Source organism: Thermobia domestica, chromosome 7 (genome assembly GCF_964235325.1).
Source record: "Thermobia domestica chromosome 7, izTheDome1.hap1.1, whole genome shotgun sequence".
NCBI classification, from domain to species: Eukaryota; Metazoa; Arthropoda; class Insecta; order Zygentoma; family Lepismatidae; genus Thermobia; species Thermobia domestica.
In genome coordinates this window covers 107114641-107140183 of record NC_137460.1, presented here as the reverse complement: position 1 = coordinate 107140183, position 25543 = coordinate 107114641, and the positions used below count along the sequence as shown (strand labels likewise).

General features: G+C 37.2%; 1 protein-coding gene across 1 annotated transcript in view; it reads right to left on the bottom strand.

The window, feature by feature from the left end:
* Nucleotides 1-25543, bottom strand: part of LOC145690307 (L-threonine ammonia-lyase-like) — a 132319-nt gene that overhangs the window by 65810 nt on the left and 40966 nt on the right. Inside the window, exon 4 of the mRNA XM_081765084.1 lies at nt 18035-18197. Within this exon, the coding sequence (XP_081621210.1) occupies nt 18035-18197 (163 nt within the window). The remainder of the gene's footprint in view (nt 1-18034; nt 18198-25543) is intronic.

Sequence of the window (25543 nt, the reverse complement as noted above, 5' to 3'; positions counted from 1 at the left end):
GATATCGGTCATTTTCTACTACTTTTACATGTCCCGGTAAACGCCCCCCTGAGACCCCCTGGTTCGATTTTTTTCGAAAAAGCTTTGCCTTGGTGTGAAACCTGGACCAAGGTATCTTTGACCAAAATTTGGTAACTCTCGGTCGACTTGTCTGGTCCCCAGGCCGGTCCCGGTAAATGTCTCCTGGAGACCCCATAGTAAGGAATTTAAAAAAAAAACTCTTCGTCTTGGTCTGGGGCCTAGACCAAGCTACCCGTGACCAAATTTTGAAAACTTTCGGTCCACTCGTCCCGTCCACAGGTCGCACAAAGATAGACACACAGACACACGAACAAACTATTTTATTTATATTAGAAAGGTCAGATCCGCTGTTATTGTATTAGTGCGATGCTTGAGCGATTGATCGTAGAAATGCAAACTCCGATGAGTGATAATTTTATAGGCTTTTTTATTACAAGTTTAAACTCTTTAGTCAGTAGAGAAGAGGGCGTGAATCATGGGTCAGAGTTGATGACAATGGGTTTTGGCGGGTCTGTGGGTCACAGTGGGTAAGAGTGATTTATGGTGGGTGGTGGGTCAGAGTGGGTCACGGTGGGTCGTGGGTCACGACGGGTGGTGAGTCAATTGGTCGTGGGTAAAGTTTTCATTGCCCCACGCCCTCTCTGAACTACAGTGTTGAAAATTAATCAGTGAAAATCAATTGCAATTGATCAATCAATTGAAAGTAATTGCTGTGGAAATCAATTGCAATTGAATCAATTGCCAATTAATTTCAATTGCAATTGAATTACAGAATTCAATTGCAATTACTTTCCACTGCAATTACTTTCAATCAATTGATCAATTGCAATTGATTCTCCTTTTTAATGGCCAACTGCAATTAACAATTAACCATTACTTATTTCAATTGTTAATTGCAATTAACAATTAAATTTACAGATTAATTGTTAATTGTTAATTCAATTGAAATTTGCCCAACACTGCCAAAGAGTAATACAATTCAGATGACTGTCACAATTTTGCACCTAATTACTTGGATTAATTGTAATGCATTCTTCCGTATTGAGTTACTGCAGGTAAAGAGTCAAAAGACCACTTGCAAATCTCATGAATTACTATGGATGACATTCTTTGAAGAACAAATGCTGAGGAGGGATGTATTATGACAGTTTGAAAAGTGAAACCCCTCCAGTTTCATAATCATTTATGCCTTGAGCAGTCTCCCTTTCCACTCCCACTTCCTACTGATTTCCCACAACTTTACGACACAACTATCTGAATGTGCTTTTTCGGCGTAAGTTGGTATGATTCACGTGTCGACAAAATACTTCATAGAACAAAGATAATGATCTTTGAAACCTCAGTATGGAATGTCTTTCCAATTGCTTTTCTACATCTTTTGTTGGTTGAAACGGATGGATTCTCCTTCGAAGCAGTAGCTTTAATCTCTTCCACTCACAAATGTAAACCAAAAAAAGTCTAAATGTTTCTTATATATTTGCCTATTTCTTTTGTTTTCTGGAAGGATAGATTTCTTTTCATTTTATAATATTTATCACAAAAACGCACACAGTGCGATGTTTCTGTGGTTAGAACGGATTAATTGTGTGCAGGGATGACAAAAATCAAGTTTTCGTTGTAAGTTTTTTTTTTTTTTTTTTTTGAATAACTAGAGTTTGGTTTATCAAAACTCCATTATACATTTACCTTATTCGCGTGTGTTAGTGTGTGACAAAAATAAATAAATAAATAAAGTATTTCATGAATCATCACCAAATTTGGTAAAAATACAAAGAGTCAAGAATTAGGAAGTGAATTTGTTATTAAAATAGTCTTCTCAAACCGAAAGTGGTTTAAAGAAACCATTTCCGGTTTGATCATTGATCATCATAGATCGAAAAACGTAATACGTATTAAGATCCGGGTTTCAGTTTCGTAAGAACATATTTAATCTCTATTATTAACTCTCTAATAAAACCGGAAGTGGTTCATTCAACTATAATTTCTCGTTTCAATAAATATTGGTCTACATAGAGCAAGAGCGGTAAAAGATAGATGAAAGCAGTTTTCTCCATTCGGATAGCTCTCAAGTGTCTCAAAAGTGCAGTGGCGTAGTCAGGGGGGCTCACCCGCCTCAAGCTCTCCCCATTAGTGTTGTAATGTTGAAAGTGGATTCTGCTTACATGAAGTATGTTCCATTCGTAATGTTAGAACTTTTCTTTTTAGTTTCCTTAGTAAGCATAAGGGAGCTTGTAGTTTTACCCCAGATGTAATTAAGTATGTGTGTATGTAGTACTTTATTCCTCGGTAACTACCAGCTAAATTTAAACCAAATTAGATGTACAAGTACCCAATAATCTAAGGAATAAACATCACTACATGTGATGGCCGAGCTTGGTCGGCGATAGGCTCGGCTCGGCTTGCCTTGTATATTCTATTTTATTTCTTCGTAACTACTGGCCAAATATCATCGAAATTTGATTGTGCAGATAGCCCATTATCCAAAGAATAAACATCTCTATACTTGGTGGCCGACTCGGCAAAGGACAGGCTCGGTTCGGCTCTGTTTGTATGTTGTACTTTATTTCTCGGTAACTATTGGTCAGATTTAAATCAAATTTGGTTTCCAAGTATCGCTTAAGGAATAAAGATCATTATATATTATGTCTGGGCTCGGTCGCCGACAGTCTCGACTCGACTTGTCTTGTACGTTGTATCTGTTTCAGTAACTACTGGCCGAAATATTTTAAACAGTGACGCAAGTGGAATGCAGGACAAAAATGTCCTTCTCTCCTCTTGCCTTATGTTTTCTTACTTGCTTGACAAAAGTTATATTATTTTGCTTGGTGAATTATTTTCCTTCAACCTTCAGAAAATCATGCTTTTGCAAAGCTCTGCTTTCTTTTAAGCCCCAAACAGATACATGATGGCAAAAAGTTTCGGAATGTGTTGCTATTTTCACTGCTCGCTTCTCATTTTAGATAGTGTATATTTACAACAAAGGGGGGAAGTGCACCTTTGCAGTCCCTAAATCCGGCCCTGTATATATATATATATATATATATATATATATATATATATATATATATATATATATATATATATATATATATATATAGATAGATAGATAGATAGATAGATAGATAGATAGATAGATAGATATAGATATATAGATAGATAGATAGATAGATAGATAGATAGATAGATAGATAGATAGATAGATAGATAGATAGATAGATAGATAGATACAGTGGCGGTTCCAGGATATGAACAAGGGAGGGGCTAAACCATAGTTTGCAGCTTTATCCAGTGTAAAGCAGAATTGAAGCCCATTTTAACCAATGTATACCTGATCGTTAAGGGGGGACTATAGCTCCTATAGCCTTCCCTCGGATCCGCGCCTGTATACAAGGGCGCCGATTTCTCTGTAAAATGGGGGGCCTCATTTAGATGGAGAAGGCATATATGAGGATTTTAAAACAAATTGCATTCAAATTATTCCAAATATTATATATTCTTAAATACAATAAGGGGGCCCACATGTGCTTTGGGAGGAGTCCCGGGTCCCCTTGGTCCCCCAGGATCGACGCCCATGCCTTGAAACGGATGGACTCTTCTTCCAAGCAGTAGCTTTCACCTCTCTGCCACTCAAAACTATACAACGAAGAAAAGTCTAAATGTTTCTTATTTACCTATCTTTTGTTTTCTGGAAGGATAGGTTTCATTTCATTTTATATTATTTATCATAGAAAACAGACAGTGCAACGTTTCTGTGGTTAGAATGGATTAATTGTATGCAGGGGTGGCAAAAACCAAGTTTTCCTTGTTTGGTTTTTGAATAACTAGAATTTGGTTTACCTACTCCTTTATATATTTACCATACCTGTGTGTGCACGTGTGTGAAAAAAAAGAAAGAAAAAGTAAAAGAAAAAACTGAAGAACTGCTTGATGGATCATCACCAAATTTGCTCAAAATATAGTCAGGAGTAAGGAATTTTATTTGTCATTAAAACCACCTATCCAAACCGGAAGTGATTTAAATAAACCATTTCTGCTTTGATCTTTGATCACCATAGATCGAAAACGGCAATATGTAGTGAGATCCGGTTTTCTGCTTCGTAAGAATATATTATTAACTCTATTATTAACTCTACTACAACCTACAATGGTTCAAATCAACTATAATTTCTACTTTCAATAAATATTGATCTATATATAGCAAAAACGGTAAAAAATAGATGAAAACGGTTTCTTCCAATCGAGCAGCTCTCAAGCGTCTCAGGTGTACCTTTCATCTCTTCTTGTGATCTTCAATTGAAAGCTCGGTTTCAATAGTGATCTCCATAGAACAGGAATGAAGCGGGTTTTTGCTTTTTATTCAGCTTTCTAAAAATAACTAATATATTCTGTCTTCCAAAAAATGTGGAAATCAAATATTACCGATTTTAACTTTGATGGCTATAGAATAAAAACTATAATAGATAAGAAGCGGTTTTCTACAATTTATTAGGCGTTCCAAGAATATATTTCGTCTCTAGTCTAATCTCTCTACTAAAACCGGAAGTGGTAGAAATCTACTGCAATTTACAGTTTCAATATTAATTGTGAAAATATCGTACCACAGACACCAAACTCTTCTGCGTGATGTACACGTGGCACTGCTACTTGTTTTTGAACCATTTTCTTTATCTTGTGGATAATCGTGGCCTATATTTTTTAAATAATAAAATAAGTCAAACTCGAGGTCATATGTAAACTAGTTTTACAAATGATTTACCAGTAGAGCACAAATTATTTACTAGTCTGCCCATTCATTACTGTTCAAGATTGAATAAGCCAAACCGAGTAGCGTGTCTGAACAAAGGAGTGAGTTAGGGAAGCTAATACATAAGATTATTTGCATGAATAAAACCTACTTTAGATTTGTAATAAGGGATAAAAAATCTTAAACATCTGAGAGGTTATTTGGTTCACACAGTTACAGTTAAGAAATTGATAAGAGAATAAGGTAGATTGGGCTAGAGCCTAAGTTGGGATAAAGCGGGAAGTATAAAACACATTTTTGTAATGAAAGTCTTGATTCTGAGCGAAAACAGCTAGTTGACCTTTGACCTCGAGTTGGACCGGTTTGCGGTCACTTCTTAAGATTGAGACCGAGATCAGTCGAATTAGCACCCTCAAGTTGCAGTTATTCATTTTTTTAAAATAAGGGGCCATGGCTGCAAAACTTTTAATTTATTTAGATTACATATGGATAGAAATAAGTATTTTCTAGCCCGTTCTTATGTAACAGGGGGGTTATGAAGGACGGGACCTACAGTTTAAAGTGGGTTACAAACCATTACTCGGTTTGAATCGGAGAGAAATTGTCCTCTAGCTGGGCTCAAACCTGGGACCCCTGCCTGATTACAAAAGTGACAATTCTACAGACTCATCCACGGAGAACACCTGATAAAGATATATTGTACTGATATTGCATGTACTGTACTTGTAAATATTTTAAGAATCGCTTTACAAGAAGAGAAAAAAAACTGCACAAGTTAAATCAGTACAAAGTACAGAAGATATACTTTATTCCTCCAAGTTAGTTCACAGAGTCAAAAATTTAGCGACCTAATTTAATTTGCATATAAATATAAGAAGTGAATAAAGATATGAATCAATTGAGTTCACTCTGGTTCTGAACCATTTATATTATTTTATTGGTTTAAATCAATTGTTTGTTTAACATACACATACAAATTCTATGAACTTCAATAGGAAAATAATATTGGATCTTTGGATAATTTTAGCACCAGTCGAGCTAACACTCGACTCGACTCGAAACTCGAGTCAAGTTTAGAGTCGAGTCAAAGGTAATTTTCTCGAGTGGAGTTCCGAGCCGAGTCACTGTTTTTGACGTCGAGTTTCGAGTGAGTGGAGTTTGTTAAATGGCTCGCTCGTTCAGCTCGTTTTAACTCGTTTTGAAATAATGGTCGGATTAGACTGGAAAGCGAAAGCCATGAGAAATGTAAGCAGCAGTGTGAAATACTTTTAGTGTTGCTCACGACAAGGAACACTATTCGCATCTCGTCTCGTCTCGATAACGAGACGACAATATTTTTTTGTTTTTTTATAACGAGACAGCCTCAAGTGTCATGAGCATTAATATAAGTATATACTGTAGCTCTTACTATCAAAGCTGAGATCTGCACGTTCGAATTTTTGAACTCAAGCAGAAGCCCAACCCGAGTGGTGATGTCAATCGGCTCGGCACTCGGTTCAACTGAGCGAACAACTCGAGCCGGCTTGGATCAGATGAGCCATCGGCTCGGCCCAATTGAGCCAATGGCGTGAGCCATCTCGGTTGAGACGAGCCGTCGGCTGGCACAATTGAGCTTTTGGCCCGAGCTTGCTCGGTTGGGATGAGCTACCGACTCGGCTCAGATGATTCACCAACTCAGCTGAGATGAGCCATCGGCTCGAGCCAGCTCCGTTGAAACGAGTTCATCGCCTCGGTTCGACTCGGCTCAACTGAGCCGATTGCTCGAGTTGGCTCGGTTGGGTGAGCTGTTGGCTTGGCTCACTTCTCGGTTCGGCTCGATAGTGAATGAGCTATGAACCAAGCCGCTCGAGCCACTGACAACCCTAGACCCGAGCCGAGCAGTTTTGAACATGTTTGACCGGCGCCCTATAACTTTTAACAATTTTTGGCTCGAGCCTGAATACTTTCTTCTCCGGAACTCAAACCCAGATCCTCGTGAACAATGTCCTTGCCTCCTGAAGACTTCTCGGTGACCGAGATCGGAAGTCAACTAGTTTTTAGTATACAGGTACACCCCGCCTACTTTCTTGGTTATACATGATGTTATAATAATAATAATAATAATAATAATAATAATAATAATAATAATAATAATAATAATAATAATAATAATAATATAAGTAGTAGTAGTATCATTGACCTATTATCTATGTTGGATACTTAAAAATAGTAATTGAAACTACACACGACTCGACTCGAGCCGAAACTCGGCCTGGATTCGAGTCGAGTTGGAGGAAATTTTTCGAGCCGAGCTCAAAAATGTCTGCTTCGAGTCGAGTCGAGTTTCAAAGAAAACTCACTCGTATCCATCCCTACAGTGGAATAGATATAAAGTTCGTGACCCGAGATCTCGCTATGTATGTTCACAGGGTGTTCGAAAACGACATCAAATTACTTAAGGAATTTAATCCTTACACGAGAACATAAAATGAAAGTTACGGGTCACCGTACTAAAAACATTCTCGCTTAAATTTCTTAGGTTAAATCATATTATGTTGCTGTCAAATACAACAAAACTTTAAGGCGTTTTCGGAAAACTTCAAAATATTGCTCGAGTTGTTGCTTTCTTGTACCGTTACGACCAATTTTCTGTGGACAATATATCTGAAATAACGCAACTGTGCACCAAGGTTGGTCTATAGGCTTTTTCATGTTTTCGTCCGAGGATTCACATCCCGAAGTTATTTCCTGACACCATGTGTATATATTATATTTGCTTATTTTCGAGTAACAAGATCTAGAAATGTTCGAGGCCCTAGTTCCACTTATATTTATTACCATAATGAAAACTTTAAAAAATCGTTCACGTAGTCTAAATTATAGTGACATTAGTATGTCCGTTCTTCATTAGCTTGGTTGGTTTAGTGGGTTTAGAGTTTAGTGTCCCTTTCTGTACCGATGTTATAAGAGACGTGAGCCTTCAGTGGAATCCGAGTCCTTAGTGATCTGTTGATATTTCAAGGCTCTTCCACCGGGTATCGAACCCGAGATCTGTGACCCAAAGTTGCGCGAGCTAGCCACTAGACAGACGAACGGGAAGGGTTATTGTATTTTTTTAGAATGTTACCTATGTATGTTTATTCACGGGAAAGTTGGTTCATCGGATTCAATCCATCGTTTCAATCTGTTGAATTTAGCTTGAAGTAAAGTTGATTTTTTTTATTACATCCAGAAAAATATGTGTTGAATAGCCAATGTTGCCAGAAAGTAAAAGTAACTACCTGTCACGAATTTCAAATCCCAGTTACTAGAGGGAATTCTGTAGTTTGTATCCATGCAAACGTCTCATACAAACTTAGTGCTGCAAAGGAAAGCTAAATTTCAACCATGATCTGTATCAAATTGTTGATCCTCCTCTTCAAAGTATATACTCTCCCCTATTTTCTACTGTTGAGGCAGTGTTATTACAAAGAGTTGGAACGTACTAATATGAAATTAGTGGTTAGCAATAACTATCTAACTAGAGTTACTAATAATGAAGAAAATGTACTAGTAATGCGTTCTCTACCTGATCTTTGCTTTCGCAGTATACATCATACAGCATGAAATCGCAAGAAGCAAATATTTCAAATTGTCTTGGAAGCAAATATTCTTTCTTTGTAACATTTACAGAAAATCTATCCGCTCTGCAGAAACGGAGGAAAGAAATGGGATGAGGGTGGCACCCCGCGGCGTTCTACCACACCCATTGGAAAAGGACTTCAGAGGGGGAGGGAAATACCTGCCTGTCAACAGGGCATCTGTTCGCGAAGATCACATTGGAAAACACAACCTTCAATATATAGTCCATTACAATGTTACTTTAAAAAGTTCATTACTCTTGATCTACGTCATTAAGCGTGAAATTGAAACAATTATTTCATTTCTATTGCTTTTCTGTATATGTATGAAAAATTTTAAGTTGTTACGTACCATATTTCGTTAGATATTCATGAAATAAAGTTTACATGTTATCTTATGGGGACTGAGAAACCAGTGGCAAAAGGTATAATATCCCCTTAAAGATAACCTCCCGACATTCACTTTGTGGAACAACGAAAAAAGCTTGTGAAACCGGTCAGGGTAGCAGGCCACATGCTTTGAACCCAGGATCTCCCTTTTGCGAAAGAAGAACGCTAGCCACTAGGCTATGCTCGCTAGACATAATAATAATAATAATAATAATAATAATAATAATAATAATAATAATAATAATAATAATAATAACAATATAGTTTGATTCAATATAGTGAACAAATTGGGGATGTGCCTGGATTAAGAATCAGCAAACAACGGTGAAATATTCCAAAAATAATGCAGATTGATAGCCAATGACGTGGCCATGCATCACACAATTTCCTAGCTATTTTGTGGGATTTGTTTTAATAATAATAATAATATGATTTTCACAGGCTTGCGCCCACCATTCATGGAAGAGTTCTAACATAAATTAATCCTACTCTTGTTGTGGACAGCTAAGAGCGCTATGAAAACAAAGAAAGATGAAGAATGAAAGAGATTGTCTATTTTCCCTCCCCTTTGCTACTTTTGTCTCACTCTGTGCTTCCCCCTGACCCTGCTATCCCCTTCCACCTGCCTTTTTCCTTGTATGTGACTGACTTCCTCCTATGATATTCACAGAAATCGATCTCTTTTTTTCTCCCTGTCTCTACTTCATATTTACAATAACAACATATGAAAGAGAAATATTCATTCTGCTTCACCACCTGAAGAACGAAATTCAATGTGACCCTCTGAAGAACAATACAATAGATACCATGTCCGAGGAACTCTCCAAAGATCTGATAAGATCTGTAGCTGATGAACACACTACCTTTACCAAACCTGTCTGGTCAACTGTGTTACTCATGTGGCAAATAGTATTTGTAACGAAATAGCTTCTGTTCCACAGATTTTCGTTCCATTAGATACCCGCAGAGGAAAGAATCTCATTCAGCTGGTACCAGTTGTTGATTTTCTCTCACCAAGCGTGAAAGGAATACCCGAAACAGATTTGTTCCTTCAATTAGTTACGGTACAATAACGTTACATGCTCGAATAACGTTACAGTGTCGTAACAAAAATTGGTGGTATACCTTGTACCCACCTACATTAAATAACCAATAATTTTGTTACAGAGAACTATTTTCGTTACGTTACAGTTACGTTAAGTTATCCACCCCTGGTCCAAACTAAACTTCTTGTGGGCGCGGCGCACCCACAAGATTATTTGTGTGAGTGCTGGAGCCCCGGAGCACCCACGTAGTCGGCGCGCATGTGCCATCACCCTTTCACCTGTCTACTTACGTCAGTTCGTTGGAAGCAGTTATTTCAATTAGTGGCTGTGCGTTGAGATCGCATACTACATGGCAACGCACGTCCGTGAACTTGGCCCCCCCACTTTGAGCACTAACGATAAAATTAGTGTCAATCGTTAGTGCATCGTTAGTGCTTCTTAGTACACCAACCCCTAACGTTAGTGCTTAATTAGTGTAGGAGCTACAAGCAAAAAACCTTTGGGGGGGCCAAGTTCACGCTGCCCCCCCACTTCAAGCACTAACGAAATAACTAGTGCCATTCGTTAGTGCATCGTTAGTGCTTCCTAGTGCACCAACCCGTGACGTTAGTGCTTCATTAGTGTAGGCTCTAGAGCCAAAACAATGGTATGCGCTGGCCCCCCCACTTCAAGCAAAAAGGAAAGGAATAGTGCCGTTCGTTAGTGCATCGTTAGTGCTTCAAGAAAATACTAAAAGTTTCGTTAGTGCTTCACTATTAGTGTAGATATAGCCAATTATAAGTCACGAAACTCCCATAAGAAATGCATGGGGAATTTTTCATTGCGTCAAATTACCGCCAAATTCCAAAGCACTATTGACCTCTTCTAGTGCAATCGTTAGTGCATCGTTAGCGCTTCTTACTGCAAAAACCGCTAACGTTAGTGCTTCATTAGTGTAGGAGTTATAAAGAAAAAACATTTGGGGGGGCCAAGTTCACGCTGCCCCCCCACTTCAAGCATTAACGATAAAATTAGTACCATTCGTTAGTGCATCGTTAGTGCTTCTAGAAAACACTTATAGTTTCGTTAGTGCTTAAATATTAGTGTGGTTATGACTTATTACATGTCACGAAACTCCCATAAGAAATGCATGGGGAATTTTTCATTGCGTCGAATTACCGCCGAATACAAAAGCACTAATGAATTCTTGTAGTGTAATCCTTAGTGCATCGTTAGTGCTTCTTAGTGCACCAACCCTAACATTAGTGCTTCATTAGTACAGGAACTACAAGTAAAAAACACTTTGGGCCTAGCGTGAACTTGGCCCCCCCACTTTGAGCACTAACGAAAAGATTAGTGCCATTCGTTAGTATATCGTTAGTGCTTCCAGAAAATACTAATAGTTTCGTTAGTGCTTCATTATTAGTGTAGATATAGCCAATTGTAAGTCACGAAACTCCCATAAGAAATGCATGGGGAATTTTTCATTGCGTTAAATTACCGCCAAATTCAAAAGCACTAATGATCTCTTTTAGTGCAATCGTTAGTGCATCGTTAGTACTTCTTAGTGCACCAACCCTAACGTTAGTGCTTCATTAGTGTAGGAACTACAAGTGAAAAACCCTTTGGGCCTAGCGTGAACTTGGCCCCCCCACTTTGAGCACTAACGAAAAGATTAGTGCCATTCGTTAGTATATCGTTAGTGCTTCCAGAAAATACTAATAGTTTCGTTAGTGCTTCATTATTAGTGTAGATATAGCCAATTGTAAGTCACGAAACTCCCATAAGAAATGCATGGGGAATTTTTCATTGCGTTAAATTACCGCCAAATTCAAAAGCACTAATGATCTCTTTTAGTGCAATCGTTAGTGCATCGTTAGTACTTCTTAGTGCACCAACCCTAACGTTAGTGCTTCATTAGTGTAGGAACTACAAGTGAAAAACCCTTTGGGCCTAGCGTGAACTTGGCCCCCCACTTTGAGCACTAACGAAAAGATTAGTGCCATTCGTTAGTATATCGTTAGTGCTTCCAGAAAATACTAATAGTTTCGTTAGTGCTTCATTATTAGTGTAGATATAGCCAATTGTAAGTCACGAAACTCCCAGAGGAAATGCATGGGGAATTTTTCATTGCGTTAAATTACCGCCAAATTCAAAAGCACTAATGATCTTTTAGTGCAATCGTTAGTACTTCTTAGTGCACCAACAATAACATTAGTGCTTCATTAGTATAGGAACTACAAATAACCACCCTTTGAGCCTAGCGTGAATTTAACCTCCCACTTTGAGCACTAACGAAAAGATTAGTGCCATTCGTTAGCATATCGTTAGTGCTTCCAGAAAATACTAATAGTTTTGTTAGTGCTTCATTATTAGTATAGATATAGCCATTTTGTAAGTCACGAAACTCCCATAAGAAATGCATGGGGAATTTTTCATTGCGTTAAATTACTGCCAAATTCAAAAGCACTAATGATCTGTTTTTGTGCAATCCTTAGTGCATCGTTAGTGCTTTTTAGTCCACCAACCCTAACGTTAGTGCTTCATTAGTGTAGGAACTACAAGTAAAAAAGCCTTTGAGCCTAACATGAACTTGGCCCCCAGTTTGAGCACTAACGAAAAGGTTATTACCATTCGATAGTGCATCGTTAGTGCTTGTAGAAAATACTAATAGTTTCGTTAGTGCTTCACCATTAGTGTAGATATAGCCAATTATAAGTCACGAAGCTCCCATAAGAAATACATGGGGTATTTTTCATTGTGTTAAATTCCCGAACGTAATAGTAATCATTACACTAATAGTGCTTTTAAATTTGGTTATTAGTGCTTTTAAATTTGGTGGAAGAATTTTAGAGAGTGGAAAATGCTACGTGTCTAAATTTAGCCCCGCACGCATCTCAAATACTAAAGAAACGTTTGACATGTTTAGTGCATCGTTAGTACCCATTAGTACACTAAACTCTAACGTTAGTGCTTTGATTCAACTCTATATTAGTGAACATTATTTGCAAGACTAAATTGAAATTTTTCTAATTCTACAATTATTGTCCTACAAAGGTGAGATAGACGTCAAAAGTTAGTGCATCCTTATTGCTTCCCGAAACACGAAGCATTAGTGTTAGCGCGATTATAGTTTAAGAGTTATAAGTGAATAACTCACTCTGTGCTAAATTTAATTTTAGCAAATTTTACAATAATTGCCTCACAAAGGTTGAATAAACGTCAAAGATGAGTACATCGTTAGTGCTCCGAAAGACACTAAGCATTAATGTTACTGCTATCTTAGTTTAGGGGTTAAAAATGAATAACTCGGGGGGTGAAGGGCTACTTCAAATCTTTAAATTTTGTACAATTTTACGCTAATTGTCTGTCAAAAATGGACCAAACCAGCGTTTAGTCCTCCGCTGAATAAGCACTAATGCTAGTGTTATCATAATTTAAGTGTTATTAACGAATAACACGCACGAGCCTAAATTCAAATTTGTCGAATTTTACAATAATTGTCAATCCAAAGGTAGGATAATCGCTAAAGGATCGTGCTTTTTTAGTGCTTCAAAAATACTAAGCATTGACGATAGTGCTATCACAGTTTAGGAGTTATCAGTGAATCACTCGGACGGAACTCAATTAAAATTTATCGAATTTTACAATAATTGTGTAAAAATTGAAAAACCTGAAGTTAGCCCCGCTCGAGTTATTTGGTAAAACTCCTAAACTGTGACGGCACTGCCATTAAGTGATTAGTGTTTCATGAAGCACTAACAGTCACTAACCTTCGGCGGTTATCTTACCTTTGTGGGACAATTAGTGTGAAGTTCGAAAATTTAAATTCAGTCCTATCCGGATTATTCATCAAAGTACTAACGAGAATTCTTAATGTTTTATAGCTCTAGCAATGCAGTAAGCGCTTGTCTTTGTCCTACTTTTTTGTTACAATTAGTGTAAAACTGTTTAAGTTGAAAAACCTAAAGTTAGACCGGGTTGAGTTTTCATTAATAAGTCCAAAAATATGATAGCACTAACGTTAGTACTTATTATTTTTTGAAGCGTTAAGGATGCTATCCTTTAAAGTTTGTCCTACCTTTGTGAGAAAATTAGTGTTTTTCGATACTTTTAAACTCAGTCTCGTCTGAGTTATTCATTAATAATTCCCAAACTACAATTTCACTAACGTTAGAGATTTTTGGAGTATTAAAGCTGTACTAACCTTTGACGATTATTCCACCTTTGTGAGACAATTATTGTAAACTTCGATAAATTAAAATTTAGCCCGGAATGTGTTATTCACTTATAACTCCTAAACTATGACAGCAATCAGTGTTTAATAGGGCTCTATTAATGCACTACCCACGGGTATTAGTCCAACTTTTGTGGCACAATTACTAAAAAAAATGTGTAAAAGTTGAAAAATCAAAAGTTAGCCCCGAACGAGTTATTCATTAATAACTACTAAAGTATGATAGTGCTATCGTTACTGTTTAGTGCACTAATGTGAAATTACTTAGCACTAACCATGTAAATAGTTTTACTAGCACTTGAGAATCGTGCGGGGCTAAATTTAGACACAGCATTTTTCATTTTGTAAATTTCCCACATATTTAAAAGCACTAATAACCACATATAGTGTAATGGTTATAGTATAGTGTAGTGTTAGTACCTCTTATTGCAGAACTCCAAACATTAGTGCATCAACAGTATGGACGGTAGAAAATAAAACTTAAAGGGAGCTAACTATACGCTAGCCAATAAAAGCATTCACGATGAGAAGCATTAATGTTCGGTCTTGATGCACTAATGTTACACTGACTAATGGTGCACAGAGATCACTAGCAAGCAATAACGAAACACTAACGATGCCACTAGAAGAGACAACTACTGCATTTGAATTTCGTGAGAATTTGACCTAATGAAAAAATCCCCATGTTCTTCTTATGAGAGTTTCGTGACTTATAATTGGCTATATCTACATTAATAATGAAGCACTAACGAAACTATTAGTATTTTCTGGAAGCACTAACGATATACTAACGAATGGCACTAATCTTTTCGTTAGTGCTCAAAGTGGGGGGGCCAAGTTCACGCTAGGCCCAAAGGGTTTTTCACTTGTAGTTCCTACACTAATGAAGCACTAACGTTAGGGTTGGTGCACTAAGAAGTACTAACGATGCACTAACGATTGCACTAAAAGAGATCATTAGTGCTTTTGAATTTGGCGGTAATTTAACGCAATGAAAAATTCCCCATGCATTTCTTATGGGAGTTTCGTGACTTACAATTGGCTATATCTACACTAATAATGAAGCACTAACGAAACTATTAGTATTTTCTGGAAGCACTAACGATATACTAACGAATGGCACTAATCTTTTCGTTAGTGCTCAAAGTGGGGGGGCCAAGTTCACGCTAGGCCCAAAGTGTTTTTTACTTGTAGTTCCTGTACTAATGAAGCACTAATGTTAGGGTTGGTGCACTAAGAAGCACTAACGATGCACTAAGGATTACACTACAAGAATTCATTAGTGCTTTTGTATTCGGCGGTAATTCGACGCAATGAAAAATTCCCCATGCATTTCTTATGGGAGTTTCGTGACATGTAATAAGTCATAACCACACTAATAGTGAAGCACTAACGAAACTATAAGTGTTTTCTAGAAGCACTAACGATGCACTAACGAATGGCACTAATCTTTTCGTTAGTGCTCAAAGTGGGGGGGCCAAGTTCACGCTAGGCCCAAAGGGTTTTTCACTTGTAGTTCCTACACTAATGAAGCACTAACGTTAGGGTTGGTGCACTAAGAAGTACTAACGATGCACTAACGATTGCACTAAAAGAGATCATTAGTGCTTTTGAATTTGGCGGTAATTTAACGCAATGAAAAATTCCCCATGCATTTCTTATGGGAGTTTCGTGACTTACAATTGGCTATATCTACACTAATAATGAAGCACTAACGAAACTATTAGTATTTTCTGGAAGCACTAACGATATACTAACGAATGGCACTAATCTTTTCGTTAGTGCTCAAAGTGGGGGGGCCAAGTTCACGCTAGGCCCAAAGTGTTTTTTACTTGTAGTTCCTGTACTAATGAAGCACTAATGTTAGGGTTGGTGCACTAAGAAGCACTAACGATGCACTAAGGATTACACTACAAGAATTCATTAGTGCTTTTGTATTCGGCGGTAATTCGACGCAATGAAAAATTCCCCATGCATTTCTTATGGGAGTTTCGTGACATGTAATAAGTCATAACCACACTAATATTTAAGCACTAACGAAACTATAAGTGTTTTCTAGAAGCACTAACGATGCACTAACGAATGGTACTAATTTTATCGTTAATGCTTGAAGTGGGGGGGCAGCGTGAACTTGGCCCCCCCAAATGTTTTTTCTTTATAACTCCTACACTAATGAAGCACTAACGTTAGCGGTTTTTGCAGTAAGAAGCGCTAACGATGCACTAACGATTGCACTAGAAGAGGTCAATAGTGCTTTGGAATTTGGCGGTAATTTGACGCAATGAAAAATTCCCCATGCATTTCTTATGGGAGTTTCGTGACTTATAATTGGCTATATCTACACTAATAGTGAAGCACTAACGAAACTTTTAGTATTTTCTTGAAGCACTAACGATGCACTAACGAACGGCACTATTCCTTTCCTTTTTGCTTGAAATGGGGGGGGGGGCAGCGTGTACCATTGTTTTGGCTCTAGAGCCTACACTAATGAAGCACTAACGTCACGGGTTGGTGCACTAGGAAGCACTAACGATGCACTAACGAATGGCACTAGTTATTTCGTTAGTGCTTGAAGTGGGGGGGGGCAGCGTGAACTTTCCCCCCCAAAGGTTTTTTGCTTGTAGCTCCTACACTAATTAAGCACTAACGTTAGGGGTTGGTGCACTAAGAAGCACTAACGATGCACTAACGATTGACACTAATTTTATCGTTAGTGCTCAAAGTGGGGGGGCCAAGTTCACGGACCTTGGCAACGCTCCAGCTTACAAGCCTGTAGTGACGACTGTTGATTCGGAAAAGATTCAGCTCCTACCGCATATCTTAGATTTGCCTTGAACGGTTTATCACCAGTGGCGTGATATGACGTAAACTTCGGAAAGTCCCCGTAATTTTCGAGAACTTTCCTTGAAGATAATAACAATAAAAAATGAGAAACTTTTCTAAAAGGAAGTTGACCAGACTTGTATATTTAAAGGTACAAACAGTTTCTCGAATTTTTCATACGTAAACTCTTGACCATTTTCTATATAAATTGCTAAATACTCAGGTTGTATCCGTCGATTCCGGTAAAAAAAAAGTGTTAACATTGCGCTGCATGCTGTCGTTACTGTCATTATTTATTTCAGTTTAACGTCTCGCAATTATGTAACGAGGCTAAGAGACACAGTGATAATAAAGTGGATGATAATTGTGGAATGACGAAAACTGGAAAGAAATGGGAGAACTCGAGGAAACCCACGCACAATATTTATCCACAACAAAGCCCACTTAATGGGAGCTCAGATCTAACCAAGTACCACGCGTGCTAGAGGTGAACGGTCTACCATTGAGCCACCGCGGACTCACACTACCGTTACTAGTTAACGTTGGTACAGAGTTGCGCTGTACGTTGTCACTACTGTTAGTATAGACGTGAATAGTTCTGAGTTACAGTTTCCGGTTTCTTTCAGCAGAGGTGCTGGTGATTTCAGTTGACATATGAATTGTTATATGGAACACTGCTTGTGTCTGTAAGAGGTCATAAATTTAGTAAGTATCTATGCATTTCGTATATCTTCTGAAAATTGACCTTGTTAAAATCAGTTACTGGTGCTTTTATACTGTGACCGACTTTTCTTTTCGTTTGGGTATGATCATTGATTAAGGAACCAGGAGATATGCATCTTCTTAATTAATGTTAATTATTTAACTTATTTCTATATAGCATTTGAATTCCCTATTACTAAGTGTAAAATTCTAACAACGTCACTTCCAAAAATCAACTACATAAATTTACAAAATTAGACGAAACATTTTCAAGACGAGATGAGACCAGAAAGAATCATTCAAGAATTGAGACTTACCAAATTTAGGAGACAAGATGAGAAAACCTTATTGGCAATACTAATTTGAATAGGTCACGAAAATTCTCATTCGTGAGCAACTCGTAATTACGATTCCAAGAATATTAACTCTTCACTTATATCTGTGAGTGCATATTAAAACTATTTTATTATTTTCAAAGAATAATAATACTTACGTATATTTTCACGCTGGGTTTAATACCTTTGATAGCTCTCGCGACCCCAGCGATAAGTCCAGCACCTCCAACGCTGACTAGAACGGCATCCACTTCAGGGACCTGCTCCATAATCTCAATACCACATGTCCCTTGACCAGCTAGAATATGTGGATGATCGTACCTGTACAATAATAATAGAAACGAGGATGAATAATTGACTAATTATTAAAAGTAAATGTTCCATATAAACTAAACTCCAAAAATGCAATAAGCCTTAAACGGACAGACTACCAGCCGAATTGTAGCTCTCATGCCTTTGGAGTGTTGTTCAGTTAGCACATTGGCACGGCGCAGAGCTAATACTGGTTCTAGAGATTCCAGTTCGCTATTTCCTTCTTTGAACTAGCTCCCTAACTGTCCTCAATAGGTGAAGTAAGATCCTGGCGTGCTTTGTTACCAGCATCTCAAACGAATCATTAACTCGGGCTATTAGAACTGGGATATATGCGTTACCTCAACCTAAAATTTAAACGATGTGAAGTACGCAATTATTTCACACCTACCGGAGAAAAGCAAAAGTCTCTCAAATGGCAATGTCTGTCAACATCAACTACAGGAACAGATAATGTACAGTGCATCTATCGTAATTAGAGGTAGGCAATAATTGGAACACAGTAGCTCCTACTGAAAGCGGAAACCGTCAGAATAACTCTCAAATGGGTAAAATGTGTCAAAGGATCCGGAATGTGAAGTTTCGATGCAGACGTGGTACCTCACCAGTGAGCTTGAAGGAACTGAGGTAGGCAGGGCCAGGAATCACGTCCCCCTGAGTATTCCTGGGGACTCCAGACTCCGGTCTGTCTCTATTAGGTTGTAACCACGCACAATATTTATCCACGCACTCAACTTATCCGCACTTATCCACGGTAACTCAGAAATTTTGCACTCCAATTAGTTGGGGAGGTGAACTTGCCTTATAATACTCAGGTGCCAAGGCTGTTTATGCTGGTTAGACTTTTTGTTTCCTACGGAGTTCCCTCGACCAGTAGGAGTAACTCTTATACACTCAGAGGCTGCAACGACTGAGAACTATTAATGGTCAAGCTTAATGGGCTTAACCCATCACTCTCCCTTGGAGGTTCTAAGTAGCGCAAGGTGCTAGACAAACGGAGAGAATTGTGGAATCAATGAACAGGCGTTGTAATTAGTGGACTAGCCGAAAGACATAAATTTCATAAATAAAACACATTATGTGGTACTATATAAAAGGTCAAGAAGGGTAAGATCTGATAATCGTGGTGGCAAAGGAGTTGGTCCACCGCATCCGATCCATCTGTTCTCATATGTGAGATTGAGATGATGATGGGCGTCCTAAGAAAAGTGTGATAGAACTTCATCATGTCAAAACCACATGTTCTGGCGAATGAGCTTTGACATATCGTCCAAGAACTGCGCCAATAATCATACAGGAAGTCAAATACCTCGGAGCTGTTAGGCGATTTGGAAGAAAGTACGACACAACAGACCATAGCATTATGACCATCGATGATACCAGTCCATGCCTTAATGCCAAATCGTTGTTGAATCAGAGAAACTGTATGGCATGTGGATTTTCGTCATCCCAAATGTGGTTGTTTACATTGTGAAATATGCTTCAACCATAGAAAGCTTCAACCATAACTTATTCCTTGGTGAAATATGCTTCATCCATAGAAAGCTCAAACCAAGGGAACTCGAGAATATCTACATAATGGTGTAGATAACATTTACAGTAATTGGCTCGTAGCACAAAATCTGACGGACTTATTGCCTAAACCTGCTAAAGTATCGCCAGTTTATAAATAGTACACACTTGTGGCAAATTGTTAATAGACGTGCTTTCTACAAACATAGCCCATAGTTCATTTCAGAGGGGATTATTAAACCTCGAAATCAATGGTTCGCATCCTCTGTAAGTAGTACGTCTGTCTCTATAGCTCTTATGCTGGAAAGAGACATTAAAGAACAAAATAAACACTCGCAAATAAACCGCCGCAATTCACTAGTATTGTTGAGTTTGTCTCCTTAAGTTTACAGAGCTAATTTTGAAAATTCAAACAAATATTTCTTTAAATGCAATGTATATTATTCTCTACACAAGTGAACTTTGTGGTGGACAAACACCGTATGCGTGGGTTTTCTCGGGGTTCTCCCGTTTCCTCCCACTTTCTTCATTCCACCATTTCATTCATCACTCATCATCACCGTCTCCTTTAGCCTAACCGGCATAACCGTGGGACGTAAAACTTAAAGATTTCATTTCATTTTTTTATTCTCTAGACGTGATCCAACGTCTAATCTCGAAGGCGTAAAACATTTATAACAGTTTTGCACTTCGACATTGAAAATATTTCAGTAAATGGAAGACTTAAGGTGAGCATTTTCCCAATTCAGTTACTACAACTTGCAACTGTTTCCACTGATGGAATATCAAAATAGACCCAAACTCACGTCAAAATCCCACAATTCATTATCTGAAGTTACAATATTCTTGGGATACGATATGAACGTTTAGTGATTTCACTGTGTTTTTGTCTGAGTGGGTTTGCTATACTTACTTCCTGTCTGTGAGAAATCGGTCGAAGCCATCAAATGTTTTTATCAGTAAGTAAAAACAGTAGTATACAGACTATACAGTCGTATACAGTAGTATACAGTAGTAGTGTACAGACTAAGTATACGAGTCTTTATTCAAACGTATTTTCCATATACAAAGCAAATAGATATTCATCTGCTTAACATAACGCACTAAATCGTGATTCCGAATAACTGTTGATCCCGAATTTGTTTTCACTTTTCATTCGGGAGAAAGTAAGGAAAACCAGATATATCTTAGCCACACACACCCCCGCAAAAGAATTGAATGTACATTTTCAAACTATAAGAAAAACAATAAATAAAATAAACTCTACATATAGCAACACTGCCTCGTGTTCTGTAGGCCCCTCGGTCAGTTCATACGAAGTGGTCCAAAGAAGTTAAACAACAGTTGCTCGACCATCTACGAAAATTATAAAACTCTGAATGTGACGAACCATGTGTATGAGAAGGTCAATAACACTATTCACGTTGTCGTATGTATCGTGACGGACACAAGTCACTCTTCAGGAAATAGCGACTGCTTTGAAACCACATGCAGAATATGAGAATTAAATTTCTCATATCTGTAGTTTCGTGTAGAGAAGAAACAAACTTGTGAACCAAAGGTTTAAGAACAACTCAAGTTATTAGTATAAACTTTGGCGAAGGTTATTCACTTATATCATCATAAAAAAAAAATACGAAAGACGTTTTGAAACGAAGAAAAACAATATACATATTTGCAAGCGGAGGCAAAGACACCTAACGCAACCACATTAAAGACGAATCATTCATCGAGTAGCGATCGTGATTCAGTGATCAAGGCGCTCGACCAGTAATTTGGAGGTTCTTGGATCGAATCCACGTCGGGCAATTTCTTACTTTAGGAATTTTGATGGCGATAGATCGGCGATGACAAACATTTTTATTATATTCAGATATTTCAATACTTGGATGTTTCAATACTTGAACTATCAAATCTTTAGCAATAATTATAGTAATAATAATTAACTAATAATAATAATAATTATCTCGTACAAGATTAAAAATTAGAAACTCATTATCGCTCAGGTCATACCGTTACAAGCAGAAACGTGACATTTCGTAAAAAAGATTTCGGTTTTGTTTAATGTTGCCCACGTCAAAAGGAATTTCTCATCTCGATTCTAAAATAAATCAAACAAAATCGAAATGAGAATTAACATTTTACATTCGCGACGGGACAAGGCTAACTCAAATTATCGTCTCACTTTGGAAATAAGAATCGAGACAAGGCGAAAAGTATCGTAAACATTTCTCGTCTTACCTCGTGTCTCGAAATAGTATATGTCCACTCTTTAAACAACAATTGCTTTGTAGACTGAATCTTATACGCCATTTTGTTACTTTGTATTTCAGAGCTCACTGAATTATGGTCTGTGAATATCTCTTTGTCGCAAAGCTTTTATACTTACATCTACATAAACTACAAGTTAGTTTTTATATGCCTTACTGTTCAATGCTATTCAGTAATTTTTATTGCAATTATTTTCCTTAAAACGTACAGTAGAATACTTTCACTAGTAGAATAGAAGTGAACACGTACAGTAGAATAGTTTCTACATGAAACTTTAGTGGAACGCTTTTGTTTAAAATTTGGGTAGTTGCAGAGGTATGTCTTGAAAGTACGGAACCCCTTCCCCAAAATCCTTACTTTTAAGTAAGTTTTGTCAAATTTGAGGGCAAGTTTAAAACTTTTAATACCATTATTATTATTATTATTATTATTATTATTATTATTATTATTATTATTATTATTATTATTATTATTACTGAAGCGTTGTGAATTTAATAGTTCACGCTCTTCCACCCAGCTTCCCGCCTAGTGGGGATTGTGCTGGACAAACGCAGTGTGTGAATGGTTTCTCCGGCTTTCGCTTCCTTCCATTTTCTTTATTCCAATATTTCTTTTATTCTCATCATCGACGTCTTCTGTAGCTTAGTAGCATAACCATTACTTAAAAGAAAATTTTCTTAGCGCTCTTGGGTTCGGTAGCCCTACTTTCTACATGAAATTTGCCTGGAAACTTTCCGTTTAACATTTAGCTAGTTGTTAGTTTAAAAGTTACATTTAGCAGAAAATATGTCCTGATGGTTCTGACATATATCTATAATCCCGACTATTTTTTAACTTTTGCCTAACGCTAGGTGCGATTTTACAGATTTTAATACAGTCTGTCCTGATACGGAATTTGTTTTCTATATTATTATTATTATTATTATTATTATTATTATTATTATTATTATTATTATTATTATTATTATTATTATTATTATTATTACTGAACATTTCAGACCTGAATATTACGTCCTATTCCAATGCATATAAGCATACTCAAGAAAAATGAAAATAAATTTTTGGTTCCTCTATAAGTGATGGACTGTATAACACAAACACTGGTTCATTCTATAAGAATTCGGTTTAATAATATAATGAATGTTTCTTACAACTCCGCAGTTAAAATAAAATTCACAATGAACACTACGATGATGCAACTATACGCTATGCGCGCACGCACACACTGTTGCTGTACAGTTTCAACAAGTACCTACTCGATTTGCTTCTTCTTCTTTTACAGCTTACAAATTACATTGAATAAACATCTTTAAACAAAACTAAACAATTTAAATAAACAAATTAGGACTAAGGAATTACCTTTATGCATTCATGAATTGTTTGTTTAACACGCTAAGGTTTCAGATCGTACGAATCGAGATTGTACACTGTGACGTCAGGTTATTAGTTTTTACCCTGTGAAAGAAGTCGTGTCAACTCGTAAAAACAAGAGAAATTGACTATTTTTCATGTTATTATACATCTGAAATATCAATATTGTAAATGATAAAGATTTTCTTAATTTCCTCTTAGGGAATCGAACCGCTGACTCCTAAATTCCGAAAGGAATGCTCAAGCCACTACCCTAAGACTGCTCTATTAAGTAAGGTCAACAAACACTCGTGTGTGTAGCATATTGCACACGTTTACGATTCCAATATTTTATTAACGATGAGACACTGCTCTCGGTCATGATAAAATACTATAGTCGAGAGAATTCAAGTTTAAGTTTAAGAAAAGACATACAAACACGCAAGATCATGAAGTGGTTTTAAGAGTAATTCGAATCCTTAACTGGAACAGTGATTCAGAACACTTTTTTTCTGATTCACCGAAAGTATCTCCGTAACTTATCTCTATTGTACTCCGTTATTCTTTTTTATAGTTATTTCCAGTAACATTGAACGACAGGAACACGAACATAGATACATCGAGGACATTTAATATTTCAAGGACTCCTCCACCGGGAATTGAAACTGAGACCCGGCCTGCTAAACTATCTGATGGGTGGGGTACCTGTTTCGTTCCCAAGGCAATTAGGCATGAGACAGACAACATCGTGCTCTTGGGTTTTCTCGGGAGACTCCCACTTTCTCATTCCACCAATTCGTCCATCATAGTTCACTTGCTTTAATCATAGTCTTCCTCAACATAACAGGCACAATCCTGAGACATTAAACGTAAAGATTTCATTTATAACTCTTAACCCAAACCAATCCTAACTTGAAAACAGTTGTATTTTCTATTGCTCATTTACTTGTTTTCACAAAAATTTATATAGAGATAAAACATGGGGAACAGTAATTCCATTCAAAAGTGAAACAACAGACTCATAATACCTTAATCTAAAACGAAACAATCACATATCGTTCAGAACTTTTCCAAAATATGTACGGATGTTCTGAAAAGTGCCAATAAAGTGTGTGTGTTTTCAAGGAAAACTGAAGTACAGTTTATTTTCTGAAATAAACGCAAACGTTCTGTTTCAAGCTTAAAGAAAACCGAAACCAGTTAACCGGGTGTTGAAACACGTCTAGTTCCGAAATTGTAGCTGATGTTATAATTTTCTCTCGAAATCAACTGCCATTATGTAGTTCAAATTTGGAGATAAAACCAATATAGTCCTCTCTTTCCGCCCATTTATATATATATATATATATATATATATATATATATATATATATATATATATATATATATATATATATATAGATATAGATAGATATAGATATAGATAGATAGATAGATAGATAGATAGCTAGATAGATAGATAGATAGATAGATATAATATAGGATATCTCAAAACAACACCGACAACGTTTGGGAGGTGATGATCCCTGAAACCAATATAAGACAAAAGTATAGACTAACAAGGGTGTACAAATGCTTCCTTTCGGAGTTATAGGCTGCCGAAAACATGAGAAAATGAACTTTAAAAAGTCCATAGCTCCAAAACTATGGGACACGTTTCAGACACATTTACGGCAGTGTCCCGAGGAAACCAAGGAGCACGATGTTGCCCATCTCAAGCCTACTTGCCTTGGGAACGAACCAGGAACCCCACCCTTCAGATAGTTCAGTGGGCGGGATCTCGGTTTCGATTCCCGGTGGGAGAGTCTTTGAAATATTACATGTCCTAGATGTATCTGTGTTCATATCCCTGTCGTTCAAGGTTACCTGAAGTAACTGTAAAACGTGAATAACCGAGTATAATATAAACAAGTTGCGGAGATACTTTCGGTAAATCACAATATTGTGGCCTAAGGCACATGGTTCCAGTTTATTGTTCGAATTATTCTTAAGACCACTTTCTGCTTCATGTTCTTGCGTGTTTGTATGTCTTTTTTCAAATTTAAATTTGAATTCTCTAGATTATAGTATTTTACCATGACCAAAATCAGTGTTTCACCGTTAATAAAATATTGGAATCGAAAACGTGTGCCATTTGCTACATACACGATTGTTTTTTGATTCTTACTTAACAGAGCTGTCTTAGGGTAGTGGCTTGTACATTAGTTTCGTAATTTACGAGT